General features: G+C 41.0%; 1 protein-coding gene across 3 annotated transcripts; it reads right to left on the reverse strand.

Annotated features, from left to right (window-relative positions):
* Nucleotides 1-27,531, reverse strand: SH3GLB1 (SH3 domain containing GRB2 like, endophilin B1). 3 transcript variants are annotated; one of them, XM_048497012.1, is made up of 11 exons: nucleotides 27,357-27,531; nucleotides 24,809-24,950; nucleotides 18,342-18,470; nucleotides 15,811-15,944; nucleotides 15,551-15,643; nucleotides 13,815-13,853; nucleotides 12,721-12,744; nucleotides 10,603-10,692; nucleotides 9,629-9,729; nucleotides 1,735-1,966; nucleotides 1-599 (listed from the first exon to the last, which is right to left on the reverse strand). In XM_048497012.1, the coding sequence occupies exons 1-11, from the start codon at nucleotides 27,426-27,428 to the stop codon at nucleotides 492-494; spliced, it is 1,164 nt and encodes a 387-aa protein (XP_048352969.1). In that variant the 5' UTR covers nucleotides 27,429-27,531; the 3' UTR covers nucleotides 1-491. The 3 variants fall into 3 exon arrangements, with proteins under 3 accessions (XP_048352969.1, XP_048352968.1, XP_048352970.1); XM_048497011.1 differs by having other exon boundaries at nucleotides 13,767-13,853; XM_048497013.1 differs by lacking the exons at nucleotides 12,721-12,744; nucleotides 13,815-13,853.
* Between the last annotated feature and the right edge of the window lie 35 nt (nucleotides 27,532-27,566).

Genomic DNA, 27,566 nt, shown 5'->3' on the forward strand with positions numbered 1-27,566 from the left:
TTTCCTTCTGAAAGTGTTTAATGCTTTGCAAATTAAATACACCAACAAAGCTACAGACTTCTGCTGCGCACAGCTATAGTCATTTAGGACACTCAATGTTAAAATAATCTGTCCAGCAAAAAAAAAAAAAACCCCAGCAAATTATTTAACAATTTATTTTTTGTGAAGAAGCTTGTCATTATGAAAAGTTCTGTAGAAAACAGCACCTCCTTTCAACTTCAATTACTCAAAAGTAGATATTTGTTATTAGTGAAAAGACCAGTAGAAATGAAATTCTGTAAGAAACACATTCTTGGCACTTAAGTAAAAGTAGAAATCTGAATTGTTTCTTCACCATGAAACAATACTGGCAGAAAAGCCTACTTCTAGTGACTGGTATTCTTGCCACTTTAGACATTAACATGGAAGACACTGAAACCTGTGTTATATAATGTTAATTGCATATAAATCTGGTCTCACCATAACTGGCAGTTTTTATACAAACCAGTCATTCAGTTTAACAGTTCTAAATAAGTAATAGGCACTTTGCCCTTTTGATTTCCTCTTTCACCCATCAGCCAGTCTGAATCCATGCCAGGGATACTGTACACCATTATCACCTAGATAAAAATACACAGCATACGGTTATTACATAAGTAGGGAATTCACCATGATTTGAGATGGGGGGGCACTCATTTTCTCCTGTATCCCGCCCACTATTTCTTATTTATTGCCCCCTAGCAGCCCTCATAACCTATGTCCCCTCACTGCTTCCTTTTTTCCTTTCCAGCCACCAGCCAACCTATCTTTTATCTGCTATCTTCAGCAGTATTATGGTCTTTGTTAGTACTCCCCATCTTTCTCCCAACAGCGACCCAAAGCAGCTTACATTTTTCTCCTTGTCTCCATTTTATCCTCAAAACAACCTTAAGATGTAGGTTAGGCTGGGAGTGTGTGGCTGTTCCAAGGTCACCTCACAGATGGGATTAAGATACCATCTTTTATTTGTTGATGCTGCTTTTAAGAGTTTTACTGAATGTTTTAATGTTGCTAATTTATGTGTGTTTAATGTTTATTAACTTAATGTTTATTTAACTAATTTTAAATGAACTATGTAGAATATAAGTATTTTAAACACAAATGTCAAAGGATGCAATCATGTGATAGCCAGAGGTGGGATCCAGCAGGTTCTCACAGGTTCCCGAGAGTAGGTTACTAATTATTTGTGTGTGCCGAGAGGGGGTTACTAATTGGTGATTTTGCCACATGATTTTTGCCTTAGTTACGCCCCTCCTCTCAGCAGTAGTGCGCAGAACTTGAAGCAGTCTAGCAGGAGGTGCACCGGTGTGCGTGGCAGCCTGCGCCTGCATGCATTCGTTTCCCGCCCAAGGATCGGCAAAGCGCTGCATCCTTGCCACAGCCCCGCCCAGAAATGCCCCGACCCTGGAATGCCCGGCCATGCCCCCGCCGTGCCCCGCCGTGCCCCGCCCACTGGCGCTACGCCACAGTTTGAATCCCACCACCATGGGAACCTGTTACAAAATTTTTTGGATCCCACCACTGGTGATAGCCCTTCTTCCCTTACTGCTATTCCTGACAGATGCTGCACAGCTTCATTGTAGGGGACAAATGGCTACTTAAGTTCATGCCCTTTGATGCTGAAGTACTGTTAACTGCTTGGTTTCTCATGTACATTTAGTTCCCAGAATATTCAGTTTTTACTTTGAGCTGCAACTTGAAGCAAGAAAAGCATACCTCATCAGCAAGTAGAGATAATTCACTGCTATTTGCAGCATCATAATCATAAAGCACTCTGGCTTTTCTGCTGCCACTTGATGACTTCAGTTCACCAAAGCTTAAAGATGCTGCTGAATTGCTTACTGAAGACAGTGAAGGTGTAACAGAAGCACAGGGCGTAGTAGTAGAACTACTTGGTGCACAAGTTGAAGACGACTGGTTATTGTTGGCAAGGACTGTGGTTGGAAAGCTATGAAAAAAGGAAATTAAATGCTAGCTCAGTTTAGCATAATGGGCCTTCCATTAGGAGCTTAGCTATGACCCATTCATATCAGTTACTATTCACCATCTACTATACTCTGCCTTGAAGCCTAAAAAACATCTAATACATCATTACCCTCAAAAGTCTCATCTTCTAAATAAAAACCTTATGACAGAAGGAACAAGTTAGTTTCTAAGCATTACCTACAGCTTTCAAACAAAAGACTTTAAATGTACAGTGTAATATACTCATTTAAACACCTGAAAGATCTCCCATTAGGAAGATATAGTTGCATCTACCTGTAACTGTGCAGTCAGACCATTGCATTTCTACTGTACCCCATTTTCCTGACACTCTACCTATTTTAAACATTAAAAAGTTATCCCCAGGAAACAAATTCAAGGATCTGCTTTATGGTCTTCAGCAGTTAAGTATACACCTCTAGCCTTCATGGTTGTAAAAAAAAATCCTGAAAGGTTTAAATGCACTGGAGTGTTTCTGAAAGTGAAAGGGGAGGTCCAATTCCACCCCTCCCAATGTGGAAATCAAATTACTCCTCATGCTGTTTCTAGGTGATCCCCCTGTACCACACACAAAGCATTTTGGGGTCCAGAAAGGGGGGAGGCAAGAAAATTACACTCCACTGGTTAAAATCTCTTCTATACACAGAAATTACCAGTAGTTGCTTTAGGCAAGCCATTACATCAAAAGCAACAACCAGTTCACAGCAAGGAGGCACTCCAATAGCCATCTGAACTTTTCAGCAGCAGTGATTGCAAATTTAAGCTCCCTCAAAAAGCTTTTGGCCCTAATTAAGAGATAATTTTTGAGGAATCAAGTGTTCACCAAACCACTTTTCAACTAGTCAATTCTGATATACAGTATTCTCTCCTCTGATTTAATGTGAACAGTCCCTAAAGAGACAGCATCAGTCTTTTAAATAAATATTGCTAACATATTTTCTACTCATTTTGATAGATTACATGCATTCTAAAGAACACAGAGAGCATAAATACATAAAATGAATACAATGAGTGTCTGGGCTGCTAGGATCAAACATCACAAAAGGAAGAGGAGAATTAAGAAACATTTGGCATGTTACATGGCTTGCACTTGCTCTGAAAGACTGAGGATTCAAAAAAGTGTTTACCTAGACTGCTTTTTATTCTATCTTATCCTGCACTAAGCTTCTGGGCTGGAACTGAAGCATTGCAAGTTGAATAAGTCTTAAGAGTTTTTATGATTGGGGGGAGGCACTCCTGAGACTCTGTTCACAAGGTCAAAAGACTCCCACAGTGATGGTTTGCAGCATGTAGAATACAAACTCTATTCCGAACAGAAAAATTGTTCCACCAGAAGAATAATACCTGGAGATCTAACCTTATACAGGGTTTTTTTTTAATTCCATAGAAGTGACTGTACTAGTCTGTGAAAGCAAATACAAGAAGGCGCCTTGAGACAATTTAAAGATTAAGGCAATATACTCCACTGGATTAGATGAACTGGGCTCTGAACTGTCCACAAAGTTTATGCCATAATAAATCTGTTAAAAACGAAAGGTGTCACACGATTTTGTTCTATGGTAGCTTTTATTAGCAAAAGTTGCTGTTTTAAGAACATAAGAAAAAGCCTGCTGGAACAGACCAGAGTCCATCTAGTCCAGCACTCTACTGCTCGCAGTAGCCCACCAGATGCCTTTGGAAACTCACATGCAGGATGTGAAAGCAATGGCCTTCTGCTGCTGCTGCTCCCTAGCACCTGGTCTGCAAAGACATTTGCAATCTCAGATCAAGGAGGGTCAAGATTGGTTGCCATAGATTGACTTCTCCATAAATCTGTCCAAGCCCCTTTTAAAGCTATCCAGATTACTGGCCATCATCCTGTGGCAGCATATTCCAAACACCAATCATGCGTTGCATGAAGAAATGTTTCCTTTTATTAGTCCTAATTCTTCCCCCCAGCATTTTCAATGTATGTCCCCTGGTTTTAGTATTGTGAGAAAGAGAGAAAAAAATTCTCTCTGTCAACATTTTCTACCCCATGCATAATTTTATAGACTTCAATCCTATCCCCCCTCAGACGTCTCCTCTCCAAACTAAAGAGTCCCAAACATTGCAGCCTCTCCTCATAAGGAAGGTGCTCCAGTCTCTCAATCATCCTCGTTGCCCTTCTCTGCCCTTTTTACTCTTTGCAAGCTCACAAAGACATTATCAAATTAGGTCAAGGCCTTCTAAAAGCAAGCCAAGTGTTAAGATGCAGCTGTCAATTGGCATTCAATGAACACTACTACTGTTTGTTAGAATGAAAGAGCACAATCCTAGCTGGACAACTGTTGCATACAAAAGAAATATGAAGAACACTTTCTACAAAGACAGTTATTTCTTTGAGAACCAGCATGTTGTAGTGCTTAAGAGCAGGTGGATTCTAATCTGGAGTACCAGGTTTGATTCCTCACTCCTACATCTGAGCGGCAGAGGCTTATCTGGTGACTCAGATGTGTTTCTACACTCCATTCCTGCTGGGTGACCTTGAGATAGTCACAGTTCTCCTTGATCTCTCTCTTTTCACACCATAGAGTGGTGGCGAACCTTTGGCACTCCAGATGCTATGGACTACAATTCCCATCAGCCATAACATCTGGAGTGCCAAAGGTTTGCCACCGCGGCCATAGACCATGGCATTTTGCTGGATTGGTTCCAGGTAATCAGAGCACTGTGTTACAGTAGTTCTCTGACCTTTGGGGTTGGTACTAGAAGATAGTGTTGGGGGACTCATGCTCGTGGTCTTGTGGGGTTCTCCGGGGCTGTCCTATCCCCTATGGTATTCAACATCTACATGAAGCTGCTAGATGAGGTCATGTGTCATCAATATGTAGATGACACCCAGCTCTTTCTCTCCATTTCATGAGAGTTAAGCAGAGGAACTCTGTGTGCTGGACCATTGCCTGGAAGAAGTTATAGGCTGGATGAGGACAAACAAACCAAGGCTGAATCAAGAGGAAGGTTCTCTGTGTTCTGAGCTCCTGAGTCCATGAGCTCATGGGGGACCTGGTTCTGGATGGGATTGTATTGCCCCAGAAGGACTGGATGCAAGATCTGGGGGTGCTCCTGGATTCATCACTGCCCTTTGAGGTTCAGGAGACAGCTGTGGTCACAAGGGCCTTCCAGCACCTCCATCTGGATTACCAGCTTGGCCCATTTTTGGACAAAGGGGACCTGTCCAAAGTGTTACATGTGCTGGTAACCTCTTGACTGGACTACTGTAATGCACTCTACATGGGGCTGCCTTTGAAGACGGTCTGGAAGCTGGAGTCGGTGCAGCTTGCAGCAGCTAGGCTTTTAGCTGGTACATCTGGGTAGATACACATCACACCAGTCCTTAAGGAACTGCATTAGCTCCCAATTCACTCCCGGGTACAATTCAAGGTATTGACATTGATGTAAAAACCTAAACAGCTTGGTCCTGCCTACCTGAAGCAGCACCTGTGCTTGAATGTACCTGTCTGGAAACTGAGGTCACAGGGGGAGGCATTCCTGGTAGTCCCTCCTCCCACTGAGAGGAAGGGCATGTGGGAGGGCTTACTCTGTGATTGTCCCCAGACTCTGGAATAACCTTCCCTCAGAGAATTATTATGCACTTACCCTTTATGGGTTTAGGCATATGGTGAAGACCTTCCTTTTAACACCCAGGCATTTGCCTAACCTCCCTAGAAACCCCCTCTATAGCAGCTAGTCAGGGGAATGATGGGGTGAAGTTATTTTCATACTATTTTATTGCTATTTTAATTGTTATATTTCATTTGTGATGTTTTTATTGTGCTTTTTAATTGTTTTTAACCTAGAGATGCTGGTATGAGGCAGAGTATGAATATTTATAAACAAAAAAATGTACTTGCTTACAGCATGTATAGTCTGCCTTTTTCAAAGAAAGCCTCAAGGTGTGTCACAAAATATTTAAAAACAATAGATAACAGCAAAACCAAACTATGTAAAAACAATAAATAAAAAAACATTAAAGTACATAATAGAATATCTATAAAACAAGAATTAAAAACATCAACCCAATTTACAAAAAAGATCTCAAATAGTTCTGTCTTACTTAGTTTCAAATGGAAGCTGTGCTGGTCTGCAGCAGTCACTGTCAATATAGCTTCATTATATAGCCATCAGACCTTTCAGCAATACTTTAATTAAAACATAAAGGAACTGTATACATTTGACTGATGGAATATTTTCAATATCAGGATTTCGTCTCAATGCTACACTCAAAAAGATAATCACTTTTTAAATAGAATGTACATTTTTTCCCAGCAAGAAGGGCAACTAAGAGACAAACTAGATGCACTGACATCCACTTGTCAGACCTCTGGATGTCTAACTGTTCAGATAAACTGTCCAGTCTCATTGCCAAGAGCAGATCAATTACATCATATCTGACTCCTTTACAATAATTGCAAAACAACACACTATGAGTATCTCTGCCACTGATCTTTTATGTGACTAATGTCCAGGTATTTTCCAGGTTATAAAATAACAAAACCAAGAAAGCAAATCCAGCACAGATAATTTCTTAGATTATATATTTTTTATTTTTTCAGAACTTTGTCTTTCAAAACTAAAAAAAATGAGAGGATAGATACCTATGGTAAATACTCTGCTTGAGGTTTACGGGTGCAAACCTTGGAATAGCTGTGAACAAACATAACCCCATCTGGAGGCTTATAACTACCATTACACATTTGCAGAGGCACAAACAGCTCTGAAAAATTGGGTCTGAATCCTCTCTCTGTTTGGATCGCATCCATCAAGCCAGACAGGTACTTCATAAAGTAGTCAAGGCATCACAGTACCCTCTATGAATGAACTGCGGCAAGAACAATGTGTCCACCTCTGACATAACAGAATCAACTAATTGCTTAAGCATTCCCTTGAGTATGTTGGAGATGTGTACTTTATTTACCAGAATAATGAAATACAAAGCCCAAATATTTATAGGACTGTACTTGGGCCAACAGATGCCCATTCATGTGCCACCCAGAGGATGATACAGCAAGATCATAAATTTTATGTTATCATAATTTATTTCCAAGTACTTATCTCTGCAATAGTTGGCAAATTCTTCAAGCACACATGGCACACCCAAACTGGCTTGAGAAAGAATGGCTGCATCATCACATTCATTTTAGTGTCAACTAATTTTGGAAGATGGGAGATCAACTTTTTTTAGAATGGTAATCAGATGGCATGAATACAGATTAAGCAGGAAAAGAGCAAAGTATACAGTCTTTCTGTACACCTCAGATACTGGAGCGGTACTAATAGGTAACTTCCTTCTAAAGGGTAGACAAGAGCTATGCCCCTTGGCTGCTTTTACTAGACTTAGCAGCTTTTGACACAGTGGCCCATGCCACTATGTAGAGCTGTTTAGAGGACAAATTTGAATTCCTTATAGGTAGGATTCAGAAGGCTGCTGAAGGGGAAATGTTTTCTACAGTGAGGGGTGTGCCTTGTGGGGTTCCAAAAGACTCAGTCTTGGCACCCCTGCTATTCAATCTGTATGTGAAACCCTTGGCAGAAATCATTCAGTTTTAGAACAGGACACCATCAATATGCTGATTACACACAGTTCTACATTTCTTCATCCAAATTGCTGGGTGATGCTACAGTCTCGTTAAACCAACGCCTGACTGCTGTAAACAAGTTGAAAATGAATTCTGACAATATGGAGAACATGTTGATTGGAAAGGCCAGGGCCCTAAAGGACAAGGGTCTCCTCCCAGATTATCCAACTGTCTCTTTCTGAGTTGATTAAAAGCCTAGATATGTTTGTGGATACAACTTTATTGTTGGAGGAGCAAGCTGATGCAATTGCAAAAAAAGTAGTTCTACCTGCTCCAATTAGCTCAGAGGATGGTCCCCAACCTTGACTCAGCTGACTCATGCAGGTGGCTCCATGGTATGGTAACCTGAAGGCTAAACTTATGCAATCTACATAAATCTGCCTTATGGACAACTTGGAAATTCCAGATGATACAGAATGCTGAGGCTTAAATACTATTGGGTGCTAAACAGAATCAACCTACCACTCACACTCCGTAGATACTATACTGGTAACTGATCAGGTACCAGGCTCAATTCAAGGTTATAAAACCTGTAATAGTATTAGACTTGCACACCTGCAGGACTGCCTCTCACTATATTCCACTGCAACAGATTCACTTACCACAGTAAATCCTTCTGAAATCACGACCCTGCAAACAGGTAAAATCGGCAACTGCCCATTTGATGAACTTTTTCTGGGGCTAACAGATTATGGAAAAGGCTACCTGAAACAATTAGGAAATCTGCCATGCTTCTATTGTATCACAAATATGCAAAACAGAATTGTTCAGGAGAACATTCCTGAAGAGGTAGTATAGCTCTGATGTAATGGATCAGTTTGGTGTCCTATATTAAGAATATGTTTTTTCTCCTTCCAGTTTTTTAATCCAACCACTTCATTAGGCTATATTTAATATAAATCTTTGCTATTAGAATAAAATGTTATCATATTTTGTAATCTGCTTACTGACTGATTGAATACTTCTTTCCATACTTGTAATCCATCTTGCACATAAAACAGCAGATTATAAATTAAAATAAATCAAATAAAATAGTGAGGTGCTCTTTTTTGGAGTAGTAAACTTCAACAAAGGTGTGTTCAAGTAGAGACACTTCATATGTCCAACAGTCTCCTTTCTAATGTAAATTAGGGGGAGCACCAGGCCAGGCTGCAGCAGCTGAAGCTGAGTAAGCACTGGGCACACCAGGCCAGGCTGTGGCTGAACAGGCACCAGTTTCATCCAAAGTTCCCTTGAAACAGAACCAAAAGCTGACTTAAGAACAATTTAAAAGATACTAATAGCTGCCCTCCTACGAAATGCCAGTATTTCTCTACTAAATGTACTAATGCTAGGTAGCATGACCTGGGCTAAAACCAAATTACTCCTGATCCAGAATGTTGGTGTTATCCAGCCAATTTCTACTTCTTTCAGAAAGCAGACTAATTGGATCTTGCTAACTATTGGCCCTTTTAAAAAAGTTTTCAGTTATTATTATGGCCGACACATTAGGCATTCGATCAGAGTTAAAGATAATGGGGGTCCACTACTTAACAACAGATTTCATTAGCTCAGAAGAAATAGTTATGAAGAAATAGTTAAATAGGAAGAACAGAAATGTGGAGCTTTCCTAACTTTCTCTTGTAAGCTGTCCCAGGAGATAGGTACTACAGTGGAGACAGCCCAGATGTAGGCTGTTACAGATTACAAGATGAGATCTTCAAAGACTCTGACCATTTGAAAGACAATGACCCATCATGTATAGGATTAGATTATGCTGCCTTACTACTGTGATTGTCTATGGACATTTTCTAAAGCACTTGAGAAGTCACTGCAACAGGATCATAAAAAGATTGTTGCTTCCACACTAATTTCTGATCATTGAATTATTTTTTTGTTTAAATGGTCTTGTCAACACAATGAAGAGAAGCAGCATTAACTTGGCCATTTCCCTTAACTGTCTGTTCTCCAAGCTGCCTTTATTAGTAGACTATTCTCAGCTACCAATATTCAGCATCCAGTCACACAAGGAGTTAGGGAAAACCATTTACCTTCCAAGTTGTTTCTGAAGATCCAACATATATTGGTAACACTGTGCATAGTAAGTCATTTGAGCTTCTACAAAATCATTCAGACAACGAAGATGATGGGCCTGCAAAACAGTAAAGTTCAAAGAGTCAGTACATAAAACATTACAGTTTAGTATTGATATGAAAAATATGAATTAAGTTGATATGAAAAATAAAGACTCAATTTCTCCTCAAATTCATCTTTTGGACATCAATTCATGGATTGTTATTTATTTTTAACTTGGCTTAAGTTGTTTTTTGTGCTTGCTAGATGCCTTGTGAACTCATAAGTTAAGAACATAACCTATAAAGAACATAACATAACCTATAAAAAACATAACCTATACACTCCACCAGACCACGGCCACACAGCCCAGAAAACCACCACAACCGGTTGAATTCAGCCGTGAAAGCCTTCGACAATACATAACCTTTAAATTTTAATATTTTCTCTATCCCATCCTCCTGCCTTCTGGGTGTGTGTAAAGTGCCATTAAATCACAGCTGATTTATGGTGACCCCATAAGGTTTTCAAGGTAAGAGGCTGATATTGCCTTCCCAGGCACAGAGACCCTGAAAATTCTTGGTGGTCGCTCATCCAAGTACTTACCAGGGCTGACCTGGCTTAGCTTCCAAGATCTGATAAAAGTGGGCAAACCTGGGCCATCTATATCAGGGCATCCTCCTGCCCCCAGACTACTTTAAAAATAGTGCTTGAAGACAAAAACTATAATTGCTAGAAGTCATCTCCAAAGTATCACCTGTCAGCTTCCCTGACTCAGTATAAGACTTCATGTGTTCACCCAGGTTGCAATGTCAACAAGCCACCAGACCTAGACACATCTAAGCCACATATAGGAAAAGTAAACTGCAATTATTTTAATTAATAAATAAAATATATAAACCACCTTTTACAAACAATTCAGTCACTTCATTGTTTTCTGTTGAGTACTCACATGTGTACTGCTGATACCCTCCAGAAGAAGTCTTGTAATTTCAGCTTGCCTGTCAAATTCACTTTGGGCTATCCTGACTTCCTGTTCAGACTGTATGACACATCACAAGGTGTAACGGAAAGTAAAAGCAATTATGTTGCATAGGTACAACTCAACAATCTCAACATCTATGAAATTGTTCAATATACATTCACTGGGCTATATAACATATAACATAACTGATTTTTCATTGTCTCTCTCTCTCTAGCTATAGACTCATAATTCTTATTACAAAAAGGTAGTAGAGGATCTGCATGACAAAAACAGCCATTGCACTCGGTCTCTATTATTTAATTGTCAAGCTGTTAAGAATTCATAAACTGGAATTGGAACTGATTTGGAATCACGATAAATCTGCCAAGCTACTTAGTACACCACAAAAATGAATTAACAGAGAGTATCTTCCAAACCCATGTCATCTCTGTTGAAAACAGAAATGTTGGTTATTAACAGGCAGGGGCAGTCCAATACTCCAGCTTTCATGATTTTACAAGCTTTCTTGGAGCAGGACACTGCTGCTGACATCAGCAGGAAAAATATTGTTCTATGTTGTTGTAGAAATGACTTACAATATCCAGCATTGTTTCAAGATCCCTGATACAGACATCTAGCCATGCATTTGCATTCCCTTGCTTTATGAATGATGTCAATTTCTATACAGAGTCATTTAATATAGAAGTCTGCTTTTGATGTAACTATATTATCTAGCAGCTAAAACTTCCTTTTGAAATGAACCAATGAATGAGCATTTGAATAAATTCCATATGCAGCAATACAAAAAACACATCTCAGTGGTTGTTTAAACACCATAGAGTATGACAGGATAAAAAAGTACCTCACATTTTTGTATTAAAGCCACAATAAAATGTAAGCTTGGAAATATTCTTAGAGTTGTATCCCATCAGGCCACTAAGCCAAGTGGACCATGTTATGCCAGCACAAGGCACCTTTTGCAAGAGCATGGTGAACCTTGTATACAATATTTTGTCCTCAGCCAACTGGTAGGATACAAGCTACAGAAGTTTCTGAAGTTCTTCCAATTAGTCCAATGTTAAAGTTTTAATTTGAGCACTTTGAAGAATTTCAGGCAACAGTATGGTATACTTTGCTAATTGCAACACATTTAAGACTTGACCTATTTGGCTAAGCTTGTCCTTGACATCATACAAAATAATAGTCCATACAAACTAAACCAGGAAACAAACCAGGAAACAAGATTAAGAATTAAGTTATACTCATATAGTCATCGTGCACATAGCCACCAAAATACAGTATAATACAGATCCTTTGGACACAAATAAAGAAAACTATCATGTAATACTTTTTTTAAAAAAAAAGTAATGTACTGTTTATAGAAGCCGCTCTTGCTGCATATTTTATTATTATTTATTATATTTCATGGGGCCCTGGGCAGTGTACAACAACAACCAATACAACAATAAATATCAAATACAAATTATAAACACTAAAATCCCTTAAAATCACAATAGCAGCATCAGAATACCCACATTGATTGATGGCGTCCGATCTTAAGGCCAGGAGGGGACCAGCAATGCCAAAGATAGTAAAGAGTATAATACAAGGGCAATGCCAGAGATGGTATGAAAGTGTGGTGCAGGGGGCATCAAGAGGGGGCAGGCAATCCACGGCCAGCCTTCCCAAAGGCCTGATGGAACAACTCAGTTTTACAGGCCCTGTGGAACTCACCAGGGTCCCACAGGGCCCCAACAGATGGTGGAAGAGTGTTCCACCAGGAAGGGCCAGGGCCGCTGCATCATAGAGGGGCGAGGGATCACAGAGGCCTTCTTGGGACATATGGGGTTAGACGGTCATGAAGATATGAGGGCCCCAGGCCGCGAAGGGCCTTTAAGGCATACAGACATCTCTTAGATCTTCTCACATGCTCTTGACTCGTAGTTAAATTATCCACAAATTGTGTAGACCACTGTGTTTACTATCTACCACTTCAAACTGCTTCAGATTAACAGAACTAGTCCACTGATACAAGACAAAGCAAGATCCAATGAAATGCTGATATCAAATTCAAATTATTTCGTAACTGACAATTTCAGTACTCACTTTTGATATTTCCTCTGCCCAAATCTTGTATGCAAAAAAAGCCAAAGAAACAGCATGAAGAATTTTAATCTGGCAAACTTCCATGTTTTACTAATTTGCTCATTATATAAAGTAGCAACAGGAAAGGTTCTCATTGCTGACTAAAACTTTACGAACCAACTTATCTCCCACCTACTCTTAGAATATGTGTACAAGAAGCAGCAGGAAGAGACCCTTTTCACTATGGCTGTAAGCCATTAAAGTCAAATAGTTTCTTACATAAAAGGTGAAATATCCACTAAGGTTAGATTAATCGGAACAGAAATACAGCATGATTTAGAAGAACAGAACTAAAAAATACTGCACAAATACTACAGCTTTAGAAGAACTGTTACTGTTTGTAAATTATGAACAAATGCATTAATGAAGTTTCTCCAAAAATATGCTACGTGACAAAAGGCTAATTGAACACAGTAAATACAAATGACAGTGGAAAGGATCAGTGATTTCTCTTGCTACCCATGTCTGCCTTCAAGCCTAATCAGAAATTTAAAAGTTCAGCTGATCCCAAGAGAGAACTACATTGCCTTGCCCCACTCCCACCAACTTTAGTATATTATATATAGTGGTATGGATTAACAAACTATGAATGGAGTGTTCAAGGAATTTTAGCCATCTTCCCCTTCTTACTACAACTTCCAAAGTGCCCTGAAAAGTTATTTCTGAAGGTCAGGGACCTTCAGGAATGGCTCCTCTATAAATTAGAGCTCCACATATATATTAAGAGTGAAGAAGTGTGTGAAACTCCTTATCAATTCTCCCTTCCTATAGCAGCCCCATTTCTTTCCAGGGGCTTCCACAGCTCGGTAAAGGCAGAATACAAAAGAAATAAAACAGCTTAGCCCAATAGCAGCTTTATTCTTCGACAACTTTAGTCCATCAGAAACAAAAAACTGTGGACTTTGATGCAGTCCCTCATCCCAAATGTTTGAACATGCACAACAAGAGAGTAGGAAAGCAAGAGGAAACACTTGAAAAAATGTTATGAAGACAAGAGGCCAACAAACCTTCAGCCATTTTACATGCAGCAAGTTGAGCATGTAAGAGACATTTACCATAATGTTATTTTCATCAGGCGGAGACAGGTTTAGTTGCTTAAAAGCCAATAAAGACAAAAGCTGTGTTATATGTCAAGCAAATTACATAATACAAGGCTGATCTCACTATTGAGTGGCATAGAAAACAGGACAGATATTAGCCTAACATTTAGATCAATATAAATGTTGTTCTGTTGTGATTTCAGAAGACAGGAAGAGTTATATCCTGAACATCACTTGTGGAACAGAAGTTTTCCCCTTCCTGGTACAGCCTGCTGTGCCCCCCAAATACAATATGGGCTGAGGAACCAGAACAGTAACACAGCTCAATTTAGGTCCACGAATGAGAATAAAAAAGGAATATGTCACCATATAATACAAGCACTCACATGCCTGAAGAAAGCACAAACTCCAGTCTTTCCCAATACAAATATTAAGGTTTTGGACACAGTCATCTATAGGATCAACTGACAAAGCTGGAGGACTCTAGTTTCATCTGCTGTCAGCAAAAAATATCTAAAACTGTACTATTAATTGAGTTTATGCTACAAGAACCCATACTGATCTTTGAATGCACATATACTGCCTGGGCAATTAATCAGCATTTGAAAGACTAATAAATTAACATCATCTTAATAGAACCTTCAATTTGTAATTTACCAAACTAGCTATTTAACTCCTAGTACTTTGTTTTAAATCAACAAAACTTGTGAGCCTATACACAGCCAGACACCAAAATGAATAGGCACATGAACATCCTTTTCCCCATGGCAAGAATAACCCCATGAAAGGAAGCTTTACCTAACTCAATAAGAGAAGTTTCTTCATTTAGACTGCCAGTGTGCCCCATGTTATAGGTACATACAAGAAGACAAAAGCTTGTTTTTAAGACTGATGTATTTAAAATCACCATAGCTTGTCTTCAGTAAAAACGGATCAAGTTAGTAGTCTGCTATAATACTGGTATAATCAGTTCTCCTAGTCATAAATATGCAACCAAGGGACAGCCAATGCAGAATGTGTCTCCCCCTTCCTCAATGTTACCTCTTTCCCAAAGTCATGACATTAGTTGCCGGTTTATGCCCATCTGAATTCTCAAAGAAGCACTCTCCTTTCATAATATCTTTGAGGAGCAGCCTAATGTTTGCCCAACGTTCCCTAGCTATGTGTTTTTATCCACCTTGAACTGAATAATGAAACCACCTTGAGCTGCATAAGGAAGAAATGTGGCTAATAAATGTTTTAAATAAATAAAATAACCAGAGGAATTAGTGGAAAAGGAAGGCTTCCTCAGACCAAACTCACTGAAAATGGATGCAGAGGTATTAGCCACCACAATTCTGAACAATTGCTAAACATGAGTTAGTCCCAGTGGTAATTTACTACAACATGAACCAACCAGTTCTCACTAACAGAAATATGTAACACGGGTATGCAAATGCTTCCCCACTTATTCCATCCCAAGTACTGAGTACTCTCAGTGCTTTTCTTCATAATATGGAACAACAGCTGAGATTTATTCTGATGCTAAGGAATCTAATGGACAAAAAGTTTATATATGTGTGGTTTGGATTTAGGCACAAACTGGAGCATAAATATAGTTTATTTCTAAGTGATTTAGGAGTGAAACAATTTAAATCTAGAAGAATATTCTGTGTTAAAGAACATAAGGTGATGTTCAAGGTGGTTGAAATACAATGCTAGATAAAAAAGCAAACATAATTTGAATGTTTAGAGGGAGAGAGCTTACTTACTGCAGCCCGAGCTTCTGCGGCTTTTGCCTTTTTCAGTTTGGTTTTGGCAGCATCCAAATCTAGTCTTTTATTTTGTAATAATTTGCGTTCTTTCTGCAAAAGTTGAAGAAGATTATTGCTCAGAGAAGGACAATCTTTGATTCAATTTGAATTGACACGGAGAAGCACAGAAAATCAGAAGCACTTGCCTTCCTCCCATATTGCATAGTTACATGAGCATTTAGGACTAGTTAAATTCCAGTTAGAATTCTTCAACTTACAGTAATTGTTTTATAATCTCCTTCTATAAAATTTCTTAAAGGGGTGAGGAAGTTTATTGCAGCTGTCTGAATTAGTTCTCTGTCTGCTGCTCCAATTCGCTTTTGTGTTTCTCCACATTTAATGAGAGCATTTCCTGCAATGGAAAAATCATTATGAGTTCCAATAGGAGTTTTACATAAACAAACCATCTACAATTAGAGACACTTCAGCCTAATGTCTGATAAGGAAACAAATGACTAGTAGTTACTTTTAAACCAAGGTCACTATATTGTTAGTTAGTGCCACTAAAGTAATAAAAATAACTTAATATGTTTAATTATGGCTGCATGCAGACATAGGAAAGCCATATTCTGTGACAGAAATATTTAGATTCTTCCATATCCTTCTTCCTTCCCTTGCTATGCAGAGACAGAAGACTCTTCAAGTTGTGATTAGATTAAATACTTCCTGGTTTAATGTGGCTCTCAGATTTAACAAATTGTAGTTTGTCCTTTGCTTGCAAATGAGGATTACATGGTTTAAACCAACTGCAATTTATTGAAGTATCTGAATTTGATGTCACAACAAACTGTAAATGTTTTGATGTGATTTGTGCCTGATTATATTGTACTTTGGCTCAAGATCTTTGGTCAAAGGAGCTATTGTCAATAAAGAAAGGGAACAAACTGTAGCTATACTGAAGACTCCTAACAAGGAAATCTGACACCTCAAAGTACTAGAAGAGGAAGGATAGGAGCATGAGAGCTTCAGCATTTCTGACTTGTTCTCACAAGGAACAAAATGTAGATACTTTTTAATAAGGGGCCACAAGTTATTTTGCTGGCCTGGGCTGCAACAGATGAAAACATCCATTCTTCGGGAATCTGACACTATTAACTATGAAGCTAAATTATGCAAAAAATAAAAATTACGCTGAAAAGTCTATTTTAATTTGTATCTAAAACAATAGCTATTACTAATAGTTACTGATTTCAATGTACTTGAGGTATGTATTCTGCATTTAAACAAGTTTCAATCTTTCAAACCTGTGCCCAAATAGTACATTGTTGTTACTGGATATTGAAAAACAGTTCACTGGGTCAGGTCAAATCAAATCAGTCCTTTACTAGCATAGAGTATACAAAACAGCTGATAAAAGAGAAATACTAACCTGAAGACAAAAGATAATGAAAAATTTAGACTTGGAAGTTAAGCTCCCATAGCCTTACAGTATATTGTAAAAATATTGTAACCTTGTTAATTAGGACTGGATTCTGACTATTCAATAAAAACAACACCTTATGCTTATTGGGTCACTCATTCTTTCTCCTTAAAAGTGGAAGTAAATTTTTGACCCAAATATCTTTATAACACGGACAATAAAACAAAGCAAGTGAAACAGACTCAGGTGGAGGCCAAAAGACACCAGCTTGTACTATTCCTTGAAACGTCCTCTCTGTTGTTGTTTTATATCGAAAGATTGATCTCTTGATATATGCACTTTAGAGAAGCAGGAAGGAGCCAGCAAGGGGGGGGGGGGGAGGAAGCTCCAGGGCATGTGGCAACTGCAGTTGTGCTGGTGGAGGAAAGACTGGATACACATACTAAACAGATATGGGGGGAGGTTTCTTTTGAATAAATCAGAGGACCCAGGACGTGCATAAGGCGGGCATGTCCTATGCCACAAATCTGCTTTCAAAACAGGGGTAATTCACATATGTATAGTGGTCTCTGCCTCTCCGTGCCCCCTTCCCTTTGCGCATCTCTTCCTGATGCTCAGTGCAGCTTTCTTCCCCAACAGTTTGCTGTAGCATCATGCACAGAGTCTTCTGTTTCTTTCTGGTTATTAGCCGAGACGCCTGACCCCATTTCTCCCTCCCTACCCCCAACACTAACAGGATATTTCCTCTCATTGCCCTCATCCCTTTTCAATATTTTGCCTCTGTGCTTGATTCAGTTATCTTTTTTAAAAAGTCACATATCTTGGCATTCATGTATCCTGGCAAATCTCCCCGCTCTGGCAGCAAAGCAAAAATTTAAATTAAATTAACATCGTGCTAGAAGTGGTCTTACTTGCCATTGACAGAATGAAAAGTGAAAGTGGGGCTTGAAGAAATGTGTCCTTTCAAGAATCTTGCTGCAACAGACATTAGCTCTCACCGTGCAGCAAAGAACTTGCACGTAATTGGCCAAAATCTATTATTAGTGGATTTTAAGATATCTCCCTTCCAGCAGCACTGAGGGTTGAACATTAAACCCAGGTAGCATAAAAGCTCTTCGCTGTTGTGGATCTGTTAAATGATAAAAATACGAGGCTACCTAATCCAGACAAGGAGGGATACCCATGCTCAAAGGTAAGCAGGTTTTCCACTGGTCACTTTCAGTAGGCAAGAACTATTATTCATTGTGAAGCAAGTTTCTGATAAATCCAAGGCCATTATTTTATACATGCTAATCTGGGAACATGTTTCACCACTATAAATATAAACAGTTACACAAATATGTTTAGGACTGGATATCAATATCATATAAAGAAACACTTTTGACTTACCATATGCTGTTCCTGGACCAAACTCACTGCCAGAATCAACCATGTACTGACCCAGTAATTCTGGGTTATTCGTACGACTTGGTGCTTTGCGATCTAATTTCTCATACACAAACTCTTCTATTCTAGCATCTACCAAAAGAGGGCATAATAACCAAATATAATTGATTTCCTAATTGAAAAATTAAAGTTACAGAATATTTCAAGGAAAATAACAAAAAACAATGGATATTTGATCACAGCACTATGAAACAGGCAAATAAAAGCAAACTTAACAAATTACCAGCAACTATACAGAAAATTAGGTAGAAAAATGATATTCCGTGCGAGACATGTTAAACTTTGTCGTAGTAATGACACCCAAAATCACTTGCTGCAGTTGTTTTGAGTATTGTCAATTAAAATCCAATCTTCTGATTAAGAAATATTATATCACGAGTTAATTCCATCAAAAAGATAATTCCGCAGTTATAAGCAGCAGTTCCCCATTAGTAAACATTTAATGGACCAAATATGCTTTCTGTCACATCAGCATTCCAGAATACTAACTACAGATGAAGTAGTTACTTCAAAAATGTTTCACCCCTGTACATTTAAATAAAACACTTCACTAGCAGCTTGAGTGATACAGAACATAGCCAGAGACAGTGAGCGGTCACCACTTATTTATTGATTTACTCCAGGAACATGACATGATCTTGCAAACATGTGAACTTCTCTGAAAATTTAGCAAAAAATAACCAAAAGCAATCAGATTATATCACATGCAGATATATCTGGTAAGTCTTCACAGAGAACTGCATGCATTACAGAATAAATAGGGACCACTTGAAAACAATTCTATAAGATCGCTTCAAAGTATTACAACACAGAGGAGTCATGAGGTCATTTTAAGCAGGGGTGTACCTAGGCAAACTAGCGCCCGGGGACAAAACCTGAGTTTGGCGCCTTCAAAGCCTCGGGTGTATGGGCGGCCACCCGCCCCCACCATGACCAAACAATGATTTTTTGTACCAGCTCACAAATCACCTCCCACTCCCATCAGAACATACATGGCTCTTACCCACCAACTCTTTTCCTAATTTCCTAATCACAACAACCCTATGAGGTAGGTTGTTAGCCTGAGAAACAGTGGGTATTAAGCATGTAAATCTCTCACAAATCACCCCCAGCAAAACATTTACCAAACAAAATGTCAGCATCATCTCTCTACAAAACACCTCCGAGTGGAATCCACTTTCATTGGTAGTTTAAACCTAGGGAGCCTCCAGATTCTTCTTTTAAATCTACCTGTAAAGGGAGAATCTGGGGTCCCCGATTAAAACAAAATTCGAAAGTGATGCTTGTTACTGGGGGTGGATTCTCTCCCCACCCTGAAAAGACAGCATCACTTTTTGGAGGGTTGGAGATTCAGATGAAAAAAATAGCAGTTTTGGTTGGAATCTGGGCAAATTTTGGGGCACATTCAGAGCAAAAAATTGTCCTGGATTATGTCCTGCCCCCAAATTAAATCAACAAAATCTGCGAATGCAAAGTATTATTTTGGGTTTTGGGGGGTATTTTTTGGTGTTTTTTTCAGCCTGCAGGGGAAGCGCATTTTTAAAGCTAAGCGGCACTACATTGGATTTCAGGGGCATCATCCAAGAAAGACTGCTCCTGATGATACCAATCTAAGTTTGGCGATGGGATTTGGTTCAGGGGGGCAGCAAAGTTATGGATCGCCCAAATGGAATGCCCCCATCCCCACTGATGTTTTCAATGGGAGCTAACCTGAGATGGGGGCTACCCGATTTGAGGGACCATAACTTTAGTTCCCCTGAACATAACTTCACCAAACTTGGGTGGCACTCAGTAAGAATAGGTTAACACATGATACCCTGAAATGTTGGTGTCACTAGCTTTAAAAATACATCCCTTCCAGGCACCCCAAGAAATTTGCCCCAAGATTCTTTGTTTTGCAGTGACTTTGCTCCATTGTGTGAATTTCTGAGGCAGGCTGTACACATTTTTTGAATATAGTAGGCCCAGGACTTCTCTCAAGGTGGCTCCTAAGAGGCCTTGGAGTAATAATGGCCAGTGATCCAATCTTGGTGAGCTTTGCTTCTGGGTGGAGGGGAGTTGAGCTGAGAGTTCTTGAGAGAACTCCAGCCCTACAGGCTTTCTAAGTGTGCAGGAGCAGGGAAACAAAATAAGCCTTTTGGGGGCCCATAAAATTGAACCCCCAGAAGCAAAGGTCTCTAAACCTGGATGCTATTACCAGGAGGCCCTCCTAGAGACACCCTGAAAGTCTGGTGCCTCTATCTTCACAAATGTGCAGCCTGCCTACACACTCAGAAATTCCCCATTGGCTACAATGGAGCAAAGTCACTGCAAAACAAAGAATCTTAGGCAAATTCCTTGGGGTGCCTGGAAGGGGTGTATTTTTAAAAGTTAAGTGACACTCAAATCCTTTCAAGGGTATCATCTGTTAACTATTCTATGATGCCACCCAAGTTTGGTGAAGTTATGTTCCCAGGGAGAACCAAAGTTAAGTGGTCCCCTCAAGATGGGTAGCCCCCATCTCCTGTTAGCTTCCATTGAAAAGCTAATGGGAGATGGGTATCCCATCCTGGGGGTCCATAACTTTGCTGCCCCTGAACCAAACATTACCAAATTTGGGTGGTATCATCAGGACAGTCTCTGGATGGTACCCTGAAATTTCGGTGCCGAAAGCCTTAAAAATGCGCCCCCTGCAGGCCGGAATGTGAAAAAACACTTTAAAAATTTAAAAACACACAAACGACCCTGAAATGTTGGCGCCCCCCCACGTGACCAAATGGGGGGCGCCCGGGGACAAAGGGTACCCCCTGTCCCTAGGCAGGAACGCCACTGATTTTAAGCTCTCTGTGCAACAACAACATTGGCTCTTGGTCCTGCCTAACAATTCTATAGTACGCAAGCTTTGCATTAACTCCTTATGTTACTACTAGAGGCAGCACCAAGTATATACAGAGCAGAAAAAGCAGAAATGAAGTGCTGGAATGGACTGTACAATACCAAAATGCAGATGGAGAATATTACTTTTGAATGTTCATCTACAGAAGGTCACTCCTGGTAAACAGTAAACTAGCATGAGGAAGAAAGATCGTAGTAAAATTCTTCATCTACTATGCTAATCTTCTGCTTCCAGAGACACAGGAAAACATTCAAAAATATGATTCCCTAGCCTGCAGTCTAAAGTGGAGTACAGCATTCTACCATCACAAGATTCTAGCACATAACTCCGCTGCATGTGCAGATTTAAGCAGCTTCATAAGAAAGGGGCTGTTCTAGTCCTTAAAGCCTATACAACTATCAGGAATAGACAAAAAGAAAACTTGGATCCTACTAACAGCCAGATACAATAAGGTCAAGATTTGAAACAACCTAACAAAAGTATTTTCTAAAGCTAGACTGACATTAATTGTATAGCAATCCACCCTAGCTGGCCTCCCTACCGTACCCTTCCCTTTTCCTTTCCCTGTTTCTCTTCCCCTTTTCTCCTTTCTTTCCCTGTCCTTGTTCTCCTTTGTTGTTCCCCCTTCATTTGCAGGGGTACTGCCTGAAATTTTGAATTTTAACATTAATACTGCAAATTATTTTAAATACTGCCTATACGCTCCATCATGCATGTATTTTAAATTATGTTTTTAATTAATTTTTCCCAACTTCAGTTGGGAAAGGGCAAGGTAAAAATCAAGTAACATAACACAGTGATTATAAAGAGCTCTGACTCCGTAACATCACAATATTTATTATGAATGCATCTCATACATTAGCAACTCATGTAAATGCATCAGGTGGTACCTCATAATAGGTTGCTTCAATTTGTAAATAAAAAATTCATTTAATTAAGGAAAGTGAAGCTTAGATCCAGCTCATGTCAGAAATGCAGGAAACAGACAATAGAAATGAATTGAACCAGGTTCAACATAGTAAGATCAACAAGATCTATCAAAAACTTCCAAAAACTTTTACTTTCTAGCATGATTAACATTCTCTCTTGTTCACCTTGGTAACCTTATAACACATTTCACTGTTACACCAATTCTGCGAGTACAACACTGATAAGTGCATTGAAATCTGTGACAGAGTATTATGAGATGTTGTGTAATAAAGCATCTCCTTCACATTCATAAGTCCAAATTCAATGCCGAGCAGCTCCAGGTAAAAAGATCAGATAATAGGTGATGAGAAAAAAGTTTACCTGACACTGTAAAGAGCTACTGCCAGCCAAAGAAGTTAACACCAACTTTTATATACTAAATATCTGAGTCAGTATGAGATCATCCTATGCGTTCACATGAGTTAATGACCCATCCCATTACTTCTCTACATCCCCATCCCAGCCACTGCTGCTACCTGCTCACCAGTCTTCCAAAATGCAGGAACAGACAATTTTATTTTTTTTTGGGGGGGGGGGGGGCTGGAGTGAAGCAGGACAAGTTGAATTGGCTCCTCTGCAGAGGTAAGCGGTAATTTCACCACCATGTCCTCCTTCACTCCAGCCTGCCAATCTTCACAACTGTTTATTTTGTTCAAATTTTAAAGTTTCCAGAGATCAGAAACTATGTCACCAAAGCAGAGGAAAACAGAAAAACTGTATGCCTTCTACATACAGATGGTAAGATGCTGACCTCTGCTTATTATGCTTTTCCCAATTATATGCATCTGTAAACGACGAAGAAACTGCCCAGTTACCCCTTGGACCTTTCTTTGTGTATGAGAAGAATTGAGTGTTTCTGTTCCACTAATACATAGGCCGGCAACCTCAAATGGCTCTTTCCTGCTTGTTGTGCGGCACCTGCCCACCGCCGCCGGCTCCACTCATCCCCCTCGGCTCAGGCTGGCTCCAGGTTGCTGTTCAGACAGTCAGCCAGAGCCTCTGTCTATGATTTTCTTAAAAGAGCAATTCCCCAAAGACTGCTTAAAGGGGAAAGTTTCCCCTTTAAGCAATCTTTGGGGAATTGCCTCTTTAAGAAATTCAGAACTGCAGGGAAGAGACCGGCCAAGGGTCGCAGCCAGCACAGACCTTGGAGGAACCCCATGCGAGGGCTTCAGGCTGGGGCACCCCTCTTTCCCCAGAGGCTGCCTGGCTGGATGAGGAAGAGGGGAGATCTCCCCTCTTCCCCAGCCAGCCAGGCGACCTCTGTGCAAGAGAGGAGCCCCAGCCAGCAGCCCCCATACGAGGCCTGCAGGATGGGGCACTCCTCGTTTCCACGGAGGCTGCCTGGCTGGATGAGGAAGAGGGGAGATGTCCCCTCTTCCCCAGCCAGCCAGGCGACCTCTGTGCAAGAGAGGAGCCCTAGCCAGCAGCCCCCATACGAGGGCTGCAGCATGGGGCACTCCCCTCTTCCCCAGCCAGCCAGCCAGGCGACCTCTGTGCAAGAGAGGAGCCCCAGCCAGCAGCCCCTATATGAGGACTGCAGGCTGGGGCACCCCTCGTTTCCACAGAGGCTACCTGGATGGATGAGGAAGAGGGAGATCTCCCTTCTTCCCCAGCCAGCCAGGTGACCTCCGTGCAAGAGAGGAGCTCCAGCCAGCAGCCCCCATACAAGGGCTGCAGGCTGGAGCACCCTCGTTTCCACAGAGGCTGCCTGGCTGGATGAGGAAGAGGGGAGATCTCCCTTCTTCCCCAGCCAGCCAGGCGACCTCCGTGCAAGAGAGGAGTTCCAGCCAGCAGCACCCATACGAGGGCTGCAGGCTGGGGCACCCCTCGTTTCCACAGAGGCTACCTGGATGGATGAGGAAGAGGGAGATCTCCCTTCTTCCCCAGCCAGCCAGGCGACCTCTGTGCAAGAGAGGAGCTCCAGCCAGCAGCCCCCATACGAGGGCTGCAGGGTGGGGCACCCCTCGTTTCCACAGAGGCTGCCTGGCTGGATGAGGAAGAGGGGAGATCTCCCTTCTTCCCCAGCCAGCCAGGTGACCTCCCCGCAAGAGAGGAGCCCCATCCAGCAGCCCCCATTTTAAATGTCAAAAACTATTTGCAGCTCCATGTGTTTTCTTTTCCGTGGCTAATGGGTCCAAGTGGGTTTTAAAGGTTGCTGACCCCTGCACTAATAGTACAGCCAACACAGACCTAAATAATTTTCCACCAGCACATGAAGCCTTGCTCTGTCAGAAATTGCATATTCAGACAATGCAAAGTTACTTAGTAACTAAAATCATTCCTAACACAGGATGATCAGGATGTCCTTGACACACAGGCATCAACTGTCTCACTTTAGAAACTGATTGGAATATGAATTAGAATTAATTAATTAATAGAATTAACAATAAATGCCGATGAACTAGTGCATTACACATACAACAAGGTTCACTGCTTACTGCAGAAGGCAAGAATCCACAAGCACAAGTCATGCCATAACCAACACGAAAACCCCATTGTGTGCACATGCAAAGCAATAAACAAACTTGTAAAACAGTAGAAGAAATACATATTTGGTTCTTACTTGGATTTGGCTGTAACAAAACCTCTGTCTGTTTCATAATTTTTTCTGTCCAAAGTTTAGTACATTCTGCTTTGCTGAGGAGGTTTTCCAAGTGAGCATCCAATTCAGTCTTCTCTGCTTGACCAAGTTTCTCTTCAGTAAACTATATTGGTTAAAATTTTAAAAAATGGCTTAATAATTCATACGTTTAAAAACATAACTGGGAGAGAACATTTTTATTACACCTTTAAGGAGCAAGTTCCACAACTCAAAGCAATTTTCAACCTAACCAAACTTCATGTTGTATTCTTCCCTGTAATTTTTTACGTAGTTATATCTGGATGTACTTTGCTAAAAGAAAACTCTTTTCAAAACATCCAGGGATACCAATGATAATAAATAATTAATAGCTACCAAAGCAGATAAAGCCCACAGTGGACTTCAGTGTGCATTTAAGCTGAGGCTGAGAAGAGGGAAGAAAGAGACCTTGTTTAGACTGTCCCAAATATTTTATTATTGATTGTAAGAGTTTCAGCATGTATTATGCAGCTGACCATTCCAGATGCTTGTTAAATAACAGTTATGCAGGAAGCTGGTAAAGAGCAGCTGACAGGAAAGTGAGGTTAAAAATGACCTATTTGTTTGTCCCACTTATGGATCTTAGTCAGAACTCCAGTTAAACAGATCTCAGATCAAAGCAATGTATGATTATTTGAAGATAAGCCAATACCAGATAAAGTGTTACAGTTAGTTGGTTACATATGAAGTGGTTTACAGTCATAAGACTTGAATCATGGTGTATTAAATAAAAGAGATTGCCTTTTCTACATTATCATGAAGCACAGGGGTTGTAGAAATATGCCAGTTGGAAAAGAGGAAGGAAAGGGAAAGAAACAGTGTAGTCTCTGACACAGTTACTGATTAAGAAATACGGATGTTTTACTAAAATAATGTAACTTTAAAATGTCTTGTTTTCCGTGCTACGTTTTCAGCACTAAACATACACTTAATTGAAACAATCTTCAATTGCTATCCTACCATTCAGTCCAGGGCAGGGGGCTTGTGCTAGGACAGCTGAATCTGGGGCTTCTTTTAAAAAATGGTAGAATCCCCTCCTGCATCACTATTGTTTGTGCAACATTCCAAACTTCAAAAAGGAGCTTATTGAACAGCATAACTGCTACAGTGCTATTTAAGAAACATTCAGCTGCTAGGAACAAGTTTTTACGTAAGCACGCTTCACATCCTTAGGCTTGCACATTCCCCACAACCTCAAAGAGTCTTTAAGAAATTATAGGCTCACACCAATGTACACAAACATCTAATAATTAGGTACCTTAAATTAGCTTTCTTTCTGAATAGTCAGAACTGTAAGCAGGATGAAATTTGCAGTTAAATCTTGTCAAAAGTAAAAATGCCTCTGGTGGACCTTCCTTAAGACCCTTAATTTACTCAAATAAGCACAACATAAGAAATGTTATTATCAACTGAAAAACTTACAGTTCATGATCTACCACACTCTGCAGAAATGAATGTGCAATACTAAAGCCTGATGAAAGGAAAACTGAATCATACAGCTTCCTCAGAACTGACAGTTCACAAAGAGCAGAAAAAGTGAAGGGACTGTCAGCAAACAATCTCCAAGCCGAACTGGGGGTAGGGGGAGCCAACATCAATTTTAAGGGTCTAAATAAAAACTGTCAACTTGGGGTCCTATGTTAAACAATGACTTCAGCTGTGAAACAACAATCCCTTTTGCATTTTGGTTGTCAATATTGTTAAAAGCCCCCTGTTTGGTTTCTTTTGAAAACTGGATTACACGGGGGGGGGGGGGGCTCTTTCTGGATTCGCAGCATTATATGTACCCTTTTCTACACCAGTGGCCCCAACTCTCAGGCCCTCATGGGAATACCGCCACAAAGTACACAAGGGTTTTGTGTATGTTCTCTTAACCACCAGAGGCATCAGCCACACCTGTTGCACCCTTGGGAGTGGGTTGTGGGCCTGAAACATAACGCAAAGGCCTCTGGTTCCCCAGAGTTGTGCCGTTGGGGCGGGGGGAGGGCAGGGAGATGTTGCATAACAGGCCGAAGCGAGTGGCGGACAACTGAACAGCTGCAGCCAGGTCAGTCACACCCACCACCCCAAGCGCAGCTGGCTTGCGGCGAAGACAACTGGGCATAGCAGCTCTCCCCTTCCTCCTCCGCCTCCTCCTCTCCCTCCGCAATTCCACACGGCTAGGGAGTGCCAAGACTGGGCCAGACTCTCTTGCCTCGGCGCCACCTCTCAGCCTGGCGGGCCGCCCGCCTCAAACTCACGGCTCGGCCTCAGCGCTGAACGTGAGGAGGGGCGGGCGGGCGGGAGCAAGGCCGCGAGGAGACATCGAACGAGCACGCGCCCCCCCCCCCCCAACAACCGATTCCCCCACGGCACGCGGGGTAAGGGTGGGAAGGGGGACCCGCCCTCCTCAAGCGCACCAAGCCGAGAGCGCCTTCGTCAGGCCGCGGCGGGACCTTCTCTCTCACGCGCCGCTCCTCCTCCCTTGACTCCTCTACGCCTTCAGGTTTACCTGCACCGCGCGGCTGAGGAACGTGCCGGCGTCGGCCGCCAGCTTCTTCACATTGAAATCCATAATGTTCATTTTTGGCGGGGGAGGGGCGCGTTGTTGGCGCCGGCGCCCACCCGCCGCCGCTTTTCCTTCCTTCAAAAGCTGCCGGCCAAGGCGGCAGCGGAGGTGGTGAAAGGGGCGGAGTCAGGTGTCGTCGGTCCCGGCCTGGCA

This window comes from Sphaerodactylus townsendi, linkage group LG05 (assembly GCF_021028975.2).
Source record: "Sphaerodactylus townsendi isolate TG3544 linkage group LG05, MPM_Stown_v2.3, whole genome shotgun sequence".
In the NCBI taxonomy this organism is placed as follows: domain Eukaryota; kingdom Metazoa; phylum Chordata; class Lepidosauria; order Squamata; family Sphaerodactylidae; genus Sphaerodactylus; species Sphaerodactylus townsendi.